The sequence below is a fragment of the Lithobates pipiens genome, unplaced genomic scaffold (genome assembly GCF_037356315.1).
Source record: "Lithobates pipiens isolate NorthernLeopardFrog02 unplaced genomic scaffold, aLitPip1_a1.2 Scaffold_3, whole genome shotgun sequence".
Taxonomy (NCBI): Eukaryota; Metazoa; Chordata; class Amphibia; order Anura; family Ranidae; genus Lithobates; species Lithobates pipiens.
Window position 1 is genome coordinate 233303478 of NW_027507790.1, and position 19997 is coordinate 233323474.

Here is a 19997-nt window from a genome sequence, read left to right on the forward strand (position 1 = left end):
ACACATTCCCACTAGGACTTTTCCAAATTTTGTGAACAGCCTTCATAGGAGAGTGGAAGCCGTTGTAGCCCCAAAAGTGGTGGCGGTGGGATGGATTGGGATCTCAAACAATCTACTAAAGGTATACAAATACATTTGGTCATATCAAGTATTATTTTACCATGCATATCTGTATCCTGTACCGATCTTATCTCAGAGAAACAATAGTACATAGTACAGTATGTGGACCACTGGTGGTCATTCGCTGTTTTTGCAGGACTCTTGGTTGCAGAACTGCCCTGTGGTGAAATCTGCTTACTGTAGGGTCACCTTTCAGTGATACCCCAGGGAACATGGTTTAGGAGTTTGTATTGACAGATGTGCTTTCTGGTGTAATAGAAAACATTCCTGAATGTTACTGAAAGATCACAGCATAGGTGGGTAAGATGCGTTCTCGCAGATGTTGCTAAAAACTGCAGGGGGTTGAAGTTCAGTAAAATTTGGGTGACACAGCAATAGACCAATGGTCTAAAGATCTGCTTTAGATGATAGGTTTCCCCCTTAGTTCCAGCAGTCTACATGACTGCTACGATTTGTAATACCCCAAGAATATCTCTCATTCATTACCAGATCCTGACAACTTCTGCAGATATCCATGTGATGGACACCCTAATGTATGGGCTTTCCTACACGCGGGTACACATTTCTAACCACTGACGGGGACAGGTAGTACTTATCCCCTGTGTATTTTATGTCTTTACTTGACTGATGTACTGTTTTGCACTGTAAACAGTTAAACACAACATAAACCAGCTACTATACTCACTGTACATGACATACACGTTTCATGAGGTCATTGCCCCCGAAAACGTCTCCTTCTACCGTCTGAGCATGGAGATTTCCATAGATCTCTGCAGTGTGCCTGTGAGATGAAGCCCGAATTATGGAATGACTGCACACACTGTAATCCCAGCTCCTCCTCTGACCTGCTAGTGAAATTCACAGAGAAACAAGCCCTTCAGTCAGCTCCACTGCAGCCCCTTCTGTGACTATTCATACCCTGCTAACCTTTACCTTCCACTGGAAACAATATATATATATATATATATATATATATATATATATATATATATATATATATATATATATATATATATATATATAATTTTTATTTTATTTTTTATTTTTTTATTTTAATTTATGTGTTTTTCTTGTCATTACTTCCAATTTCCCCCTTGGGGTTTTTTATTCTCCAATTTGTTTTTGTTTTTTTTTTGTTTTTTTTTGTTTTTTTTATGGCTATGCCCCATCTTACATAGTGATGTCTCGAGTGCCACTATGTCTCTTCATTCCTTCTTTATTAGATAAGAGTGCGAAAACAGTTTACCCCCAAAGAATGTTCCACTCTAATAGGCTGCTGTTATGAACTCCACGCTGTAATTCCACTCAGCAAACTGAAACATACCAGGATCCACAGGGAATCCGATTCAGCCCCAGTGAGTAAAGTCCCTCATTTATTTTTTCCAAAAAAAAAGAAGCAATATAAAATGGATTGATTTCAAGGGAAAGCTAAAAGATTGATAGAGTATGCTACCTGTTGAAAAGCCATGCATGCTTGTTTTCTAAGCTTCAGGGGTCCAGTTTTGATCCTACAGATGAATACATAAGGTCGTGCGGAGATCAGGGACCTTTTTTTTTTTTGTCTTAAATCTATTTGTTGTGGTGTCACATTTCTGCAGGAATGTACGAAGCACTCGTACCCAGCGAACAGCATATTCTTCGCAGCAAAGTGACATCTCAAAGTTCATGCTTAATAACTCTCGCCGAGCCAATGAATCGCTGAGCAAATAAGCAGCAGGGAAAAAATGGTTGTGTGAAGTGTTTTAAATTCCCTGCATATTTTTATATTATTGTACAGATTGTCTGCATTCCAATCCACGGTGATAACACGTGCGTTTTCTTTTATATTTCTTTTTTTTTTTTCCTCTCCTATATGCCTGTGCACTTTTATCTTTTAATAAACTATAAAATGCATCATGAATTCTGCAAGTGCAAAGTAGGTTGTCTTGCAGCACTTAGGGCAGCTGGCAAGTCATAGTTGCTTGGGATTTTGCTTTGGGTGTAAGTGGTGTGAGTGTGTATCTTTTCTTTTTTTTTTTTTTTTCTTTTTTTTTTTTACTTTTAAACAATACCCTGTTGCTGCCTGGGGTGTGTACAGCTTTAAGAAAGAGGCGTCTGTCTGAGAAATGACGTAGGAATGTTAATGAGTAACTCTTCAAGAAGAAAAAAAAATCTTCCTCACTGCACCATGTGTGGTAATAGGCTTGGCTGCCACACTATTTAAACAGAGGATATACTAAGGAACAAGGAGTATCAATGAGATCAAACAGGAGATGCCCCACCATCAATGAGAAGGGAGGACAGGCTGTGTCACCTTAGAGAACCCTTAACACAAAGGAAAAAGAACTCAACAAAATCAGCTGTTACTTTTTTAGAGCAATTTTCTTATTTTTAATTTTCAGTTTTAAGGTTGCAGTGTTTTAAGATTTTCTCGAGGATTAGGCTTGTGTAATTTTTATTTTTTTACATTTTTTTGAAGATGTCATCTTTTTTATTGTTCAACATCTTAATGGTGACTTTGGTGATTGTTGTAAAGAGCAACGTGGAGGATGATAAAAAAATGAATATGTTAGTCCTTTTGCCCAAGGATGATAGCTATATGTTCTCGATAAATAGGGTGAAGCCTGCTATTGACTATGCCATGAGGTCCGTAGAGAAGAATACCAGTCTCCTGCCAGGTTTTACGTTCAACGCCACGTATCAGGACTCAGACTGCGGCAACCAGGCGCTGTTTAGCCTGGTGGACACGGTGCTGAAGCAGGAGAAGCCGGACGCCATCCTGGGTCCGGTTTGCGAGTACGCCGCGGCGCCGGTGGCGAGGCTAGCCTCCCACTGGAACATCCCTATGATCTCGGCCGGGGCGCTGGCCACGGGGTTCATGCAGAAGTCCGATGAGTACTCCCACCTAGTCCGAGTGGCACCTGCCTACACCAAGATGGCTGAGGTGTTCTTAGCCATGTTTCGCTACCACAAGTGGAGCAAGGCGATGCTGCTGTATAGTGACGACAACCTAGAGCGGAACTGCTTTTTCACCTTGGAAGGGGTCCACACTGCCTTTAAGGAAGAAGGTTATCACATGTCTGTCTATAACTTTCAGGAGACAAAGCATGTGGATCTGGAGGACATTGTGCACTCCATTCAGAATAAAGAAAGAGGTAAGTGAGCAGCGACATGGAGGACAAGTTCATAGACTGGTCTCATTAACAGACAGACAGGTCAATGAGATATCAAATTCCCTGTCCGGCAATGATAGATCTTTTTTTTTTTTTCCCTGCAGCTGCAGTAGATTTTGTGAGAAGCAGTAAATCCTAACACTTCTCTTATCTTTTCTCACACATTAGCTGTGCTAACAATGACCAGTAGAACAACTTTAAAACTCTTTGCAGATTTGTGACTGTCATAAAGGTACACTGTACAGTGAAAGGGCTATAAATTACTGTTAAGCAGGCTGTGGGTTGAAGGGAGTGTATAATTGCTGTAATTGCCTGTGGCATCCTGATATGTCTTATCGGAGCTACAATGACAGAGGCTGTACTTAGAAGACAAACTTTATTATAGACAAAGCTATGTGTGGATATAAAATTGTCTCATTCCTGACAATCCATTCCAATTCCTGTAGCTAGAATGTAAAAAGTGAGAACTAAAGTTAAGCAGATAAGATAAGAAAAGGAATTTGTAAAGAGAGCCAACTAAAATCACTTTGCAGGACTCCATGTAATCTGAATGATTGCAGGTTGACTGATTATCATAACCACAGAGGGCATCTTATCTGGCCATACACAAAAGGATCTGATCTGTTAAGATCCTCATTCTATAATCTCTTTACCCCACATGTATTCCCATTGTTGAGTCCATGTCAGATTATCTCCCTGTTCTCTATGAGCAATTGGAAGCAACTCTGCTAATCTCTGCTTAATCAGCATAGGCTAATTCATTATTGGTTGTAAAACTATAATCTTCCTGATTGCACGCGGTGCAGATGCTATTCTCCAGTTCAATCGTACATACTCCATAAACTGGAAGAATTGGATGATTGTGCCAAAAACGTATATATCGTGTGATGTGGCCAACATAGGGCTGGGGACATTAAAGTAGATCTTTAACTGTTTTGTCTACATTTAAAGAGGTCTCAACTTTTTCCCCCCAGTTCACTTATTTTTATGCATGCCATAAAGGAATGGGGAACAGTCCGTTAAAAAGAATTTCCAGCTTGCTTGTAAGTCTTTGCCACTGAGTTCTGCAGACTTTTATCTGTCAATGCTCTTACGTCTTCTGAAGATATATGGGTCACTTTAGCATATGATAGGATTTTTTGGTTAAGTAACCCTCAAACCTAATCATCCAGGGCATAAACTATAGCGGCGGTGGACAGTCTATGGCTTGTAATGACGGTAGGATAGATTAAATCAGGGTTTCTCAACCAGGGCTCCATTGAATTCTAGGGTTCCTCCAGAGCTTGCTAGGGGTTCCTTGAGCCATGATTAACGTCTGCCTATCAGATAAGTTCCCATTGACACCATTGATCTTTTTAGCTATTTGTAAGGGGGTAATTCTTCCCAATTACCACATTCTTCCCACTGACTATTACACTAATGTATCATAAGTTGTAGATATAGTCATTTTTAGGGTTCCCTGAGATCAGAAAGTTATTTTCAAGGGTTGCTCTGTGTTGAAAAGGTTGGGAAAGGCTGAATTAAATGTATATTTTTCGGATAATTTTTTGGCTAAGTGTAATCTAAGTCATAGCTACTAGCATTGTAAAATCCTTTCCAGAGATGTTCTGCTTCTTGACCCTTGTGCAGGAGCTTACCTTGTAGAGTACGGGCTTGGGGAACTGCAGGACATAATGGCCTGCTGTGTAAAACTTGTGACAAAGAAATTTGGAGTAACAGTAGAGGCAGCTGTACATGTCAACCAATCAGAATAATCGTTTCACTTTCCCAGTGAGTGAAAGATAGAACCTAACTGGTTGTCAATGTTGGCCATAGACTTGAGATGAGCGTCGCTAGTCATTTATATCCAGATTGGACAGCAGTCTCATGCCTGCCACAAGAGCAGATAATGCCACTATTCTTGGGGGAGCAATTGAACAAAAAGGTTCTAAAAAGAATGTTCTCCGTGAGACTATCCGGTGCTGTTAGTGTCCTCTTCTTCTTTCACAGTTATACATGGGTTACTTGGCCAAAAAGCATTATTTATGACTGTTGGATCCTATCATACCTAAGTGTATGATTGTCATCTTCAGTCTATGGTCAGTTCAGAGAGACATCAACTCTTTAACAATCTGTTGAATTTTCTTCTTGTCTTTGTACCCAATATCTCTAAGTATAATTTAATTTGATATTGAAATCATCTTAGTTTTTTTACTGCTTGCAATAAATAAATATATAGTTAAGCAATAACAGACAGATGAGAGATGTCATTGTGTTGTTGGTATGATTGGAAGCCTTTCTGGGGACAAAGCCAGGGACTGTGCCAAGGAAGCAGGGAAAGCCAGCTTCCAAATAATGAGCCTTTCCTTCTAACAGAATGTAAATGCCATGAAGGAACCCACAGCTCTCAACAGACTAATATGAGATTGAATGTTTAAGTTGGGCATACACGCACCAATCATTAGCAAAGGTTTTTAATAATCTTTGCAACTGATAAATGGTTCTTGCCTGTGATGTAAACCTTGAAGGTCAACAGATATCACTCATGAGGATTGCATCTGTACATATCAATGGTTCTCATACAGTTACTTGCATCATCATACAAATAATATGAGCAATCATCACCTATATTATCCGTCTGTATTTTTGCCACCACCGTGGGCATCTGCAACATTTTGGGCTACCCATAGCCAGCAACAAGACTTCAGGAGTTTGATCTGTATGTGTATGAGCAACCTAAGGCACATTCTGACTCTTTGCACTGTGTTCATAAAAACAGCCCCTAGCATATGCACTGCTTTAGATTAGATCTGTACACAGCCTCCCGCCGTCATGCCATGTTAACTCTTGCAGGCTTGGCAGCTGCACGTGCTTGGCATTCAGCAACAGGCATTTTCCATGTCTTCATTATGTGCGCTCCAGAAACCTATACCATGTACTTAGTTCTCAGCCAGCTGACCCGATACCAGGGCTAGTTGAGGAATTACAAGCATGGGAATGCAGGCACAGTACAGTGGGATATTCAGTACTGCTTGTCACCTCTGCGCGGGGTTGCCCAAGGAGAAGGCTCAATAGAGTTATGTGTTAACCTGAGTTATACAAGATAGGAGGCTGGAGTAAAATTGGAGAAACTGTAATTTCATTTTAACACCTAGTCAGACTCCTGTAGATTCCATAGTTTGGCAGTGTGTTTGTACATGTATTTATGTTTATGCATTCCTGTGCCAACAAAGAGCATATGCAGGCATTGCCAGGTCTTGTTACCTGTGTTAGTCAGCTACATCAGGTATGTTTTTTTTTTTAGCACACACAATCAGTACAAAGGTAGAGGTTCCTCTATATGAGGGCCATTTAGGGCTCCTTTATACCAGTGGCTGTGTTATGGAACTGGTGTGCGCTGCAAGGGGAGCCATGCCTATGCATTGTTTATATTTTCCTTTTTTTCAACTTTATTGAAATGTTACAAAATTACATTTCAATCATTTATATATTCATCATAGGGGGTTGCAGTGATGTGCACTGCATCGCAACATGCTGCGGGAAAAAAAAAGTATTCCACACCACTGCAGGAAAATTACCTTGTCAATGCTGTGGGATTGTGTTGGACAAGGCTGCCCAGTCCAATGTATAAAGCAGGTTGTAAACATGTCCTTTTTAATGCTCTCACACGCTTTGTTAGAGAGATCTCAACAACCGTTTCTATCAAAATAGAATTTCAGTATACTGGGCTCATCTGATGGTTGATGCCCTACTCATAAAAGAAATAGAAAATGAAGCCCTTTTGTTGGCACTGCTCCGCGTGTCTGAATCGGGAGCAAAAAAAAAGCCTACTTTCGTTATCCAAAAGGACAAGATAAAATTCATGGGTCAGTACAGGTGAAGGAGGCAAAAATGGGGGTAGACATGCGTGTTTCCCACTGAACTCTAGTGAAAGCAGGGCTGGCGCAGGTAGGACATTTTTATATATGTTTGGTTTTGGAGATTAACACATTTTAATATTAACAGCATTGCCAGCTTCAGAAATGAAACATAATTATTATTATTATTAGGTTATAATTTGGATCTAAACATACCTACTGATAGAAGTGATAGAAGGGTTTCTATTTAGATCAGCATTCCACTTTAAAGTCTATGTATAGCCAAATCATTCTTTTTTGTTTTGGATAGAGTAGGGAAGGGTTAAAACCCTCCCCAGATTGATATTTTTTGCCGTCACTGTACTAAAGGTGATTTCCCTTCACTTTATGTCCCAGGAATCCGGACTACATTCCCAAAGTGAGGGAAATTCTCTTCTTAAACATACTGTATGTCCCCAGAACAGGGGTCCTCAGATAATTTCCCCTAATTTTTGTTCTGTGGACAATTCTAAAATGTTGAATTTCTTCTCATTTTCTCTTTCTCTGTGACAGTAGTCACCAGTACAAACAGACAAGTGAGTCTCCCCAGTGGGCACACAGACAGACCTTAAAGCGGTAGTAAACCCCCAGACAAGCTGCGATGGTGTCACTCCCACGCATGCGTGCGTGAACCGCTGTTAACGACAAAGGACTCTGAAGGAACGGCACGGCTATGCCAGGCCGTTCCTTCACAGCGCATGTGCCAGAGACATCACCTGTGGCTTCACAAGTAAATATCTCCCAAACGCTGCACATTTACAAGATATTTACTGTACCTAGAGGTAAGCCTTATTATAGGCTTACCTCTAGGTAAAAATCAACCAAGGGAGTTTACTTCCACTTTTAAAATTTGGAGGGAGTGGGCACTGGATTCTGATCCTTAGATAAGAGATGAAAAGGTCTTAAGCACGCCATACATGGGTTGAAATCCAAACAAATTTTCATTTGAAAATCAGAAATTGCGTGCAATTTGTGATCCAATGGTGCCACCATTGATTTTGAAATTTGACTAACCAAGCCTTCAATTTCAGAAAAGAATATTCGTGACTGGGTATCTTCTTTTCTTTCCAGGAATTTTCTTTTCTTGCACTTTCTTTTTTGATTATATTTCTTGTACGATTCTCCCATCATTGCTTAGAAAACAAATTATTTTGCAAAAATTCACCCCATGTATGACCGACCTTAGTATACAGACTCTCTTGCTTGGAACAAAGATCCGGATAAAGATGTCTGGCTTTCCTTATCTGCACATTGTTCCTGGTCAGTGGTCCACAGTCTTTGTGAACTCTATATGTACAGCGCAAAGCAAAATTATGATGAATTATTCCTCCTCTATTTATGTTTTTGCATCATTCTGATAAAAGCTCTAAAGTCTGAAGACTTCTCAATCAATAGACACAATTTTCCAGCTAGCCCAGTTGACAATTTGTCCATTATGGTCTGATCTTTTAGTTAAAGCATATTTGAACCCAAAAACAAAAATATTGAATATATTGCAACTTACCAGTTATTTGACTTGATGACTGCATGCCTATATTTCCACACATGTGCACCATCATCCAGAATGGTTACCATCATCTATCTATATACTGAAGTCTTTTATGTCTGTGTCTGTATAAACAATGCTTTTGAATACCGGATTTTTGTTCTTCAGTAAGGCTCAGAACAATGTCCAAGCTTCATTAGAGAAAGATCACAGTGACCAAGAAGAGTTCATGTTTCTTTAGCCTGCCCACTGTAGTCTGAAATCTGATTGATTGCTGTGGGTTTTTGCACTTTGCTCTCTACCCTATTATATAAGCCGGTCTATGTTCTTTTTACTTTCATGTTCAGTTCCATATGGTAGGATTATTTCAAGAGAATCAATTGAATTTTTAATAACACATCGCCTAGTGTCCAGTCGGCCTTCATGCCTCTCTGCCCAAGAAGGGATCTGTAGAATCCCAGCCATACGCTGATACTGATCTCAGGAGAACGTCTTTCAAGCTTCTTCGAGGTGATAGTGTCATTGACCCCAAAGCCTTAGAACAAGCTTGAACTTTCAGAAGTCAATGTCAGTTGCATACATGCAGTCAATATTTTACACTTCTTCTGCCAAACAGCAGGGGGCATGCATATGCATTTCGTTTTCTAGAGTACATTAGCTGCTACGGAATGTACTATACAGATCAGCATTAACAAAATAAGGTGTATGCTTTTTAGGTAATGATGTCATTGGCTGCAAAGTTAAATTCAGCACCGCAACCAACTTCAACTTCCAGATGCCATTTTCAGTAGTGTGCATGCAACTAACATGTCAAACAGCAGTGGGTGTGAAAATGCATTGGGCTTGCCAGAATATACTAGCTGATGTGTCCTATACAGATCAGGAAGAGTAGAATTCTGTTTCACAAGTGATGCTACTTGGGAAGAGCATGAGTTAAAAATCCAATCCCATTGAATTTTTGCTTATTTACAGTCCAGAAGTCAGGTAACTATTATACTACTGCACCTAAATTGGGGGGCTTATCCTGCCAACTACAGCAAGTTGTGGATGGGACCAAAGCGCCCTACACATGTGGCCTCCTCGCTCCGAGTGCACACTCACTAATGCCCGGGACCAGGCAGGGGTCACATTCATATTAACGCAACCTTAAGGCAGCACCTTATACTTATAAGTGAGCCGTATACCTGGTGCAGCTGTACAGTACTTGTGGCTCCATACTGTGAACCACTATGTCCCATGATAACGCACACCTTGCCTCCCACAATCAAGAACAAAACAAAATGTGACTATACATATGCCTCCAGTAGTAAACTCAACTCAATTAAAATAAATATCATCAAATTTTATTCATATATTAAAACACAATTGTGACACATACAAATAGATCTTACTGTAGATGGAGAATGCTATGTGGCTCGATCATCTGGTTCGTGATGTTGATGTTCACCCATAGGCTTAATACTTCTGCCCCAGGCAATTTTTAAATGCCATTTGGAGAGGGAATTTCTGCTAAGAACCCTCTGGATGCCCCTTATAATTGCCTTTTTGGTCCTGCATTCCCCTACAGGCCACCCAGGGCTTGATTTGGACTCTATAACCTACTCTTTCTCTTATGTGGATTACACCTTCTAAGCTATTCTTGAGCTTATGTGGCACTGTAATCACATGGGAAAATGTATGATGTCCTGAAGAAGCGATGGTTCCAGCGAAATGCATTGACCCTATCACAGCAACCATATTGACACTCTAACTGAAATGTCCTGGGACTGGTTGTTTGTTTGTGTGATTATGACCTCAAATGCTTATTAACCACTTGCCGATCAGCCGTCGTCATACTGCGGTAGGTTGGCTCTATTGTGCGAATCGCCATAGCTGTACGTCACTTCATGCAATAGATACAGTGGGCGTGCACCCGGCGCTAGAGCTGATGCACGTGACCGTCATATGCGACAGCCGCCGGCTACCTGCAATCGCTCCACACAGAGCCAGAATGGGGATCTGTCAATGTAAACAAATAGATCCCCGTTCTGACAGGGGAGTTGAGAGAGGTTGTCTGTTCCTAGTGATCAGGTACAGCGATCTCTCTCCTCTTCCAGTCAGTACACTCTCCCCACAGTTAGAAACACCTCCCAGGGAACACACTTAACCTCTTGATCACCATTAGTGATAACCCCTTCTCTGCCGGTGTGATTTATACAGTAATCAGTGCATTTTTATAGCACTAATCGCTGTATAAATATTACTGGTCCCAAAAAAAGTGACAAAAGTGTCTGATCTGTCTGTTGCAATGTCGCAGTCCCGCTAAAAATCATTGATCACTGCCATTACTAGTAAAAAAAACAAATAATAATAAAAATACTATAAATCTATTCCCTATTTTGTAGACGCTATAACTTTTGTGCAAACCAATCAATATACGCTTATTGCGATTTCTTATTTTATATTTTTACCCAAAAAAAATTTTAGATATTTATTATAGCAGAAAGTAAAAGTTTTCAAAATTGTTGGTCTTTTTTTGTTTATAGCGCAAAAAATAAAAACCACAGAGGTGATCAAATACTACCAAAAGAAAGCTCTATTTGTGGGGAAAAAAGGGACATTTTGTTTGGGTACAGTGTCACATGACTGTGCAATTGTCAGTTATGCAGTGCCGTATCGCAAAAAATGGCCTGGTCATTAAGGGGATAAATCCTTTACAGTTATTAAGTCCTTAATGATTTGTTTTTAATATCAATTTGTACGGGCCACGATTGTTTTTAATATATGAGTTAATAAAATTGGATGATAATTCTTTTAATTGAATTGGGTTTACTACTGGAGGCATATCTAAAGTCCCATTTTTTGTTTTTGTTTTTTTGGCCTTGATTTACATAAATAGGGAAGATCCATCCTCTGGTAAGATTCTATACCATATTGAGGCCACCACATATGTGTTTATTTCTTGCTTTCCAGAATGTAGCATTTAGAAGGGAACACCGCTGAGCTTGTGCCCCGTTCCACCAGTCCAGTTTTCCTATCACCTCACTCCCACTGATGGAACCATCGTGAACCTCTGGCGTGCACAACAAATATCTGTAACTTCTCCCGTACCTGCGCCTAGGTCCTGGAGATCTCCACCACACAGATTTGGTCCCAGATGCTAAGGCACTGGCTTCTAGGGAGGGAATCATGAACTGATCCCCTTGCTATACAGAGAACCCGTCACCCCTATTGGTACTGTCCTTCTGCTTTCTGGCTGCCATCTCATTCCCTTGTGTTTGTTGCCCTTAGTAACTACATGTCCTCATTTTCACCCCACGTGTATGAAACAGGCAACACCATTTACCACCATGCAGTAGTAGTAGTAAGTTCAAACCAAGCATGGAACAATTGTTGAACTTTCTCTGCAGTACAATCCAACCATGTAAAGAACAAACAGGAACTGTCCACCCAGTCTGTGTTAATATTGGCTGCCCAGTGCATACCTTCCCAAGGTAAGAGTTCATAAATGTGGCAGTCCTCTAAGTAGAGCATTTCTCCTTTTTATTAACTGCAAAAGGGGAGGGCAGAACCCAGACATGCCCAGCCAAATACAGAGCTCTGCTTAAAGCGGAGTTACACCCAAAAATGTAACTTCTGCTTTAAGTGTGACCCCCTGACATGCCACATTTGGCATGTGTTTTAAGAGGCACCCAGCTCCCACTTCCCCCCCTGACGCTGCGGCGCCGGAAGGAAGATCACCTCTCCTCCCTCACTCCCTGCAATCGTCTGGGACACATGACTGGTCCCAGAAGATTGCCCGGCCATTCAGAGGGTGCAGCGCGGCTCGCACGTGTGCAGTGCGTACCCAGCTGTGAAGCCACAGCCGGGCGCCCACAGTTAGAATGCCGGCACCGGGGAGAGGAGGGGGGGGGGTAGTGGGGCTTTGTGTGCCCGCATCACTCGACCGTGGAACAGGTGAGTGTCTGATTCTTAAAAGTCAGCAGCTACATTTTTTGTAGCTGCTGACGTTTAACTGGGTGGAACTCCACTTTAACCTCTTCCCACCTGGGCAGCCTGAACAAATTACCTACCAAACCACAAAATACTTGTAAGCACCCGCTTACATGCTTGTATCATGTTCTCTTCTCTGCTTAAATTGGTTGTAAAGGCTCAAGTTTTTTCTTTAAATTGCCTTTAATATCACTATAACTGGTTGAATGTAGGGCATTCAAAGATGGGTTGATTTCAATAAAAGACAAAAAATCGACCTAATTTTTGTGAACAAAGTTTTTCTTTCTCTTCCATTCATTGAAGAACACCGCTGGATCTTTAGACCTTGATCGATGGGTTATAGTGCCACCTGCAGGAGTAGGATTAAAGATCTAGATGTGTCCTTCAATGAATGCAGAGAAAAGGATTTGGCGGTGAATAAAAAAAAATTCCTTCTTAAGTAAACACCTTAAATTTTCACTTTAAATATAGGACGTGTATGCACACCAGCAAATCCGTTTTAGCTTTTGCATTATCAGTACTATACTATCAATATGCTATTTGTTCTATTACTTCTCTTCAGCATTAGGAAGTGATGAAGGTGGTGCTGCTGTCTGGGGGTAGTGATGTAATCATTCTCTCACAGGAAATTGTATGTAGGAACAACTTTTATTTTTGGTGTGGAATTGGGCATGTAATAGGATGGTTCTATCCTCACTCTAATCCTCCCCCTTCCACTGTTTTATCACCACTTGTTACTTATTTTACTCAATGCCACTGCCTAGCAAATGAGAAGAGAGAACATCTGTCCATTATATCGGAATTTGGGAAATTTTGGTTCCAAGGCCAAGGGGTCAAAGTTTGGTGGATGGAAGTGGTTCACCCAAGGTTGCTGTGGAATCTTAACCAATATGGTCACCTCAATTTTACCATGGGTCATGGCTTGGGTAACCTGGTTGGTTACAGCTACAGAACCATTTTTTTTTAGTTTGGATAAAAGGTTTAATACATATGGGGAAAAAATCTGACAATTGTAAGCACCCCAGGCATTTAAAAATGGTTTGTCCCAACTTTTGGAACCTTTTACTTTTCCTGTACAGCTTAGTCTCCATTTACATGTAGAGAAAAACATTTAAAAAGGCATGTCAAATAGAAAAAAAAAGTTCACATTCTGAATATTATAATTACAATTAACCACATACAATTTCCCAGAATACAATACGTTTCACTATAGTGGAATTTTACGCAAAAAAATAAAATAAAAGCATGACTTTAAACTTGGAAACAGTACAAAGTAACAAAAAATATGGTTGGCCAAATATTATTATATTTTGTCTTTTAAGATTAATTTAAATGTGGTGTAGATGTAAATTATGTTACTAGTGATACACATAGAGGGCAATGACTCCTGGACATCCTTGACCTACATGTAGCAGCACTGATTTGTGTTTCCTGGAGAGCATATTATGCTGTTGGGTCATCGTTGTTGAAAAGTGCTGTACGTGACTGAATGGGAGCATAGTGAAATTCCCATTACTAGGCTAGAATTTTACTATGATTATTAATCAAGATAATAAAAAATAGATTATTATTATTAAAATAATAAATGATTAGGTTGTCAATGCAGGCCCTGATTTTCACCAAACGGCAGTTCCTGGAGAAAGGTGGACCTTCAATCTGAACATAAAGGATGTTTTTGGAGTGATTTGGGCAAAATTGACTTTGCCTTTACATTATGAATTTCACTGTCCTGTAGCCTCCCTGGCGGTATTCCTGAGTCTGGCTCGGGGTAAGATTTAAATACCATAAGCGGTATTCCTGAGCCATACTCGAGACCGCATCGCTGGATCCATGGAGGGGTTTACTTACCTTGTCCCCTGTATCCAGCGATGTCCCCCCGCTGTGATCTGCGAGCCATCCTCTGCTCGATCTGTCACAGTGCCGAGCTCCATTCCCTGCGAGTGTTGCGACGCATGGGGACGGTGTTCCGCTCCAAATTCAAGAAGTAAAATACACAGTATAGATACAGTATACTGTAATCTTACAGATTACAGTACTGTATCAAATAATTACACATCCCCTTTGTCCCTAGTGGTTTGTCCAGTGCCCTGCATACAGTTTTATATTATAAATACTGTTCTTTATGCCTGGAAACTGGAGATTGTCCATAGCAACCAAAAAATGTCCGTTTACATCAAAAGTCGTTATAGACCAGCTAGATAACAGTGATAATAAATTACAATCACTCGCAGAATTGAGCGATAGTAATTTGTGGGGAAATTCGTCATCAATCACTAAAAGCAATGACAGCGACAATTCTGCAACTCAGCATATTTCTGTGTTTTTGATTTGATTACATTATTGAATAATGTTTATTATTATTATATTATTATTTATAGTTATTATATATATGATCAAATTTGAAATATGAAATCATAAATTAATATATATATATATATATATATATATATATATATATATATATATATATATATATATATATATATATTAATTTATGATTTCATATTTCAAATTTGATCATACCCGGGATGTCTAATAGACTCTTGTTTGGACAAATTTAAGTGAATTATTTCTAAGAATTACAGGCCTACAATATAAAACACCAAATTTCCATGCAAAATAATGGTACCGCTTTCAGCACCTAAAATCTGAAATAATCGTACCGCCAGGGAGGTTAAATTTCACAGGAGTTTAAACTCTCAACTCTCATTGGGCTACTTAGGCAAAATGACTCCTCCAAAATTAGTGAAATGCATTGGAGTGATTGGGGAAGGTGAATAACGGTGCTGAATTGAAGTTGAATTTTGCAAGGACCCTTTTAAAAATATATATAATTTAGTCCAGAATTTGATTTTAAAGTGGTTGTAAACCCTCACCTATACCCATTGAAGTGAATAGCATCAGGTAATACACAGGGATAAAAAAAATTCTCCCTACATACGTTTTATATGTATATATGCTGTCTTTCCCTTTCTACACTCTTTGGTAAGTGCAGATCGTATGAGAAATCTTGTTTCCTCTTCCAGCAGTGGGTGGGAAGTCTGGGCTTACACTGTGTGAGAGCTGATTAGAGTAAAGGGACACCCCCCCACTCCACATAGGCAGAGGAAGGAAGGAATGTGCAGAGCTGTAGTCTAAATATACAAGCTCTCTGCTTATCTACCTCTAAGCTCACTCCCCAACACAAATTTTCAGCTACTGTTATCTCATGTGTCAGAGAACTTGTCAGGAGTGACTTCACTGATAACAGAGGAAGGGAGCACCAGAAAGACACAGCACTTAGAGCTTTGGAGAGAGATAAGCAAACACTACAGATATATGCGCTTAGGTCAAATTTTATATATGGGGTTTACAACAATTTGAAGGTGTTTTTTATGAGTTTGTATGGATAGCCCAAAGGTTTTTTTTTATTTTTGTTTTTTAAGTTCATAATTATCTTGCAAATAGGGAAAGTTCTGAATGTTTTTTTTATATGGCTCCTGAATCTTATGGATGTTTTTTTTTTTAACTGTGCTGGACCCCTGAACCCATTCTTTTGCCAAAAAGGTGTCCTTATTAGTTTCACTGTTTTTTTTTTTTTGTAATAATTAAAGGGGAAAAAAAGGAAAATAAAAATTTAACGGGACAGTATACAAATGACAATCAAGTACAAATACAGAAAAACGTAAATGTGCATTAATGCTAGGTGCGTGAATACATTCCAGTGCGCAGAATAAATTAATATTCTGACCAATAAAATGCATTAACACCAAATGCGTGATCGTGCATAAACGCGCATGCAAAGACTCAGCTTTTACTGCATTTTTTCTGCTGCTTTTCTCCAGTGGGAGAAAAGGCATTTAAAAGAATACAGTGTGCATGTGGCCTTAATGTGATTTTCACCATTTACTGGTGATGAATCAATTAATGTCATTTAAAACAAGGGTTTTTTTTTCAGTGGGAACACAGGAAAGTACCCTGTTTAACCGCTTGCCGACCAGCCGCCATCATTATACGGCAGCAGGTCGGCTCATTCCTGCGAATTGCCGTACTGGTATGGCGGTCCCTTTAACAGTTATAGCAGGCTCACCCGCTGCACGGCGGGGGAGCTGATGTTCCCCGGCCACCCGTGTTCGCGCCACAGAGAGCCAGAATGGGGATCTGTCAATGTAAACAAAAAGATCCCCATTCTGACAGGGGAGTAGAGAGAGATTGACTGTTCCTAGTGATCACGAACCGCAATCTATCTGTACACCAAGTCAGCCCCCTTCCCCCACAGTTAGAAACACTTCCTAGGGAACACATTTAACCCCTTGATCACCACTAGTGTTAACCCCTTCCCTGCCAGTGCCATTTATACAGTGATCAGTGCATTTTTATAGCACTGTTTGCTGTATAAATGTCACTGGTTCAAAAAAGTGTCCGATCTGTCCGCCGCAATGTTGCAGTTCTGCTAAAAAAAAAAAGCTGATCACCGCCATTACTAGTAAAAAAAAAATGCCCTAAATCTATCCCCTATTTTGTATATGCTATAACTTTTGCACATACCAATCAATATACGTTTATTGTGATTTTTATTTTTACCAAAAATATGTAGTAGAATACATATTGGCCTAAACTGATGAAGATTTCTTTTTTGGATATTATAGCAAAAAGTAAAAAATCTTTTTTGTTTTTTTTTCCAAAATTTTCTGTCTTTTTTTTGTTTATAGTGCAAAAAATAAAAACTGCAGAGGTGATCAAATACCACCAAAAGAAAGCTCTATCTGTGGGTAAAAAAGGACATCAATTTTCTTTGAGTACAGCGCCGTATAACCGTGCAATTGTCAGTTAAAGCAACGCAGTGCCGTATCGCAAAAAATGGGCTGGTCGTTAAGGGGGAAAATCTTCCAGGGCTGAAGTGGTTAAAACACATGTACCAAGAGGATTAACCTGTAGTGAATGTCTGGTGAATGTCAGATTCACTGCTTTATAAATATATATACCTAAACAGGACTTTTTTCTCAAACAATAGGTGCTGGAACTCAAGCACAACCCCCCAACCCCCCCCCACACACACACCCTCCAAATCACATCAAATAATGAGTGTGATCATATTCCACAAACAATAAGAGGGTCTTAAAGGGGCATTAAATATCAGGATTGCATTACATACAGAGTGCAGAGTTCATGGGGGTTACACACAGAAGGCAGAACTGTCACTTGTAAACACAGAAACCAGACTTCTGTGTTTACAAGTGATTGTGGTGAGCAGGCACCAAAGGGTCTGAGCCACAGGTTCCCACTGAAAAAAAGCCCTGCACCTAAATGAAATAAATTAAATTACCCTCTAAATAAAGAAAAAAGTGTACACTTTTATTTTTATTTTTTCCACACATTATTTCTCCTAAGTAGCTCAATGAGCATAATTGGCAAATCAGTTTTACCAAAACCATGCCACTCACCCCAGGTCCTTATAATATATACCAGGAAGAGTGTGCTGGCTCATTGAATGGTTGTGCTAGAGTGAAATCAATAGTGCACTCGTTCGTGAAAACAGATAAAAAAATTGCCTTTATGATGACTTTTTGTGAACCTATTTAGCACTATGGTGTCCCTGGAAATATAATTGTTCCTCTGTCTCTGTTTAGAAGCACAGTGGACATTAAATTCCCATTGATCCTCATATCTGACTCAGCCGCGCCTCCGCTAATATCGCTGCACAACAATCCCAGCACAGAAAACAGTGTCCTTGACCTTCCATTTCAGACTCAATAGCACATTGTTCCCGGCGATATTGTTAGGTATAATTTGCATCTGAAGTGGGTGGAGAAGGAAAACACTTGCGTATGCATATTTTAGAGTAAAATGTTGATTTTCAGTGCAGTGCACATGAACTATAAGGGAAGAAATGTACATGGGCTGTTGAGAGGATTCAGAAAACTCCTTCAACGTCAGCTTTTCTCAATCTTTCTCTCATAGAGGAACCCTTGAAATGGTTTAAGCCTCGTTTTTTAAAACATATGATGTTATATGCTGAAACATTAAAGTCTCAATCAATGAAAGTGTGAAATAATGGTCTCCTGATGGAAAATGAATCCAAAACAGGTGAATCCTTATAGTAAGAAGAGGTTTATGTCATACGACACCGACCACTCTCATCCAATCATAACATATGGAAAAAGAGGGCATACTCCAATAGTGCAGGTCAAAAAAATTATTGGTTTATCAAACCGACAAGTAGATATCCGATTGGGACGAAACGCATTGGGAAAGGCTTATCGCTCTCCACATTGCTTTTTTATTTGTATGTGATCACTTAAAAAAAAAAAAATAATAATAATATATTTTACTTGTCGGTTTAATAAACCAATAATTATTTTGACCTGCACTATTGGAGTATTCCCTATTTTTCCATATGTTATGATTGGATGAGTGTGGGCTTCATCATTGGCGGATTAAGATTCCCCAGGTTTGTTGGATACCATGTAGACCTTTCCAGTAGAGAAGAGACGCCACTGAGTTCCTGATTCCTGGTTCCACGTGGGAGAATACATCCATTGGGATATTTATGCTCGTTTGATTTGATGTCGTATGACATTTGGATCCATCCATTTCGGTAAGAGTGCATAAACCTCTTCTTACTATAAGGATTCACCTGTTTTGGATTCATTTTTCATCAGGAGACCATTATTTCACAGTTGGACTGCCACTTATATTATGAATTTTCTTTAGGATTGTGGCTATAGAACTATTTTCTATATGTTCTTATCCTATTCTCACACTTATTTCATTGATTGGGACTTTAATGTTTGAGCATATAATATCATATGTTTAAAAAAAAAAAGTTTTTAGCACTACATTTTTTTCAGCATTTTATTCGAATATTTGTCACATTCTGATGTAGCTGCTTTTTCATTGTTTTTTTTAAGGGTTGCGCAGTTATATTTCTATTTCAAAAATTGTGTGATGACAGACTGTTTGCCTAAAATCCGACCGTTAGTACCCTCCATCAGACAATTGTTGGCCAACTTTCTGCCAACAAATGTTGGTTAGCAGGCTAGTAAATTTTCGGCGGACAATGGTCTGTTCTCAGATTTTCGTATTGTGTGTACACAAGCCCGTCACACAAAAGTCCAAAGTACAAACACACATGCTCGGAATCAGTGCTCACCAAACACGACATTAGCAGAAGTTGCCCAAAGGGTGGCACTCAAGAGGTGAAATTCCAAGTAGTACGTCGCTACATTCGTGTTTGTTGGCCGACAGTGTACTGTTTGTATGCAAGACAAGTTCACGCGCCCTTCGGACAAAAGTCTGTCGCTTTTCCAACAGCCCAATCGTGTGTACAAGGCTTTAGGTTTCAGGGAACCCCCACTAAAAATGATATCTACTATTTACATAATATTTGTGTGTTTACTTAACCATAGGTTG

General features: G+C 39.7%; 1 protein-coding gene across 2 annotated transcripts in view; it reads left to right on the plus strand.

The window, feature by feature from the left end:
• Positions 1-2279: 2279 nt before the first annotated feature.
• The window catches only part of NPR3 (natriuretic peptide receptor 3), a 154057-nt gene continuing 136339 nt past the window's right edge, over positions 2280-19997 (plus strand). The window contains exon 1 of one of the 2 annotated variants that reach the window (XM_077462893.1): positions 2280-3254. In XM_077462893.1, coding sequence (XP_077319019.1) covers positions 2579-3254 — 676 coding nt within the window. In that variant the 5' untranslated portion in view covers positions 2280-2578. The remainder of the gene's footprint in view (positions 3255-19997) is intronic. The other variant, XM_077462892.1, reaches the window with a different exon arrangement.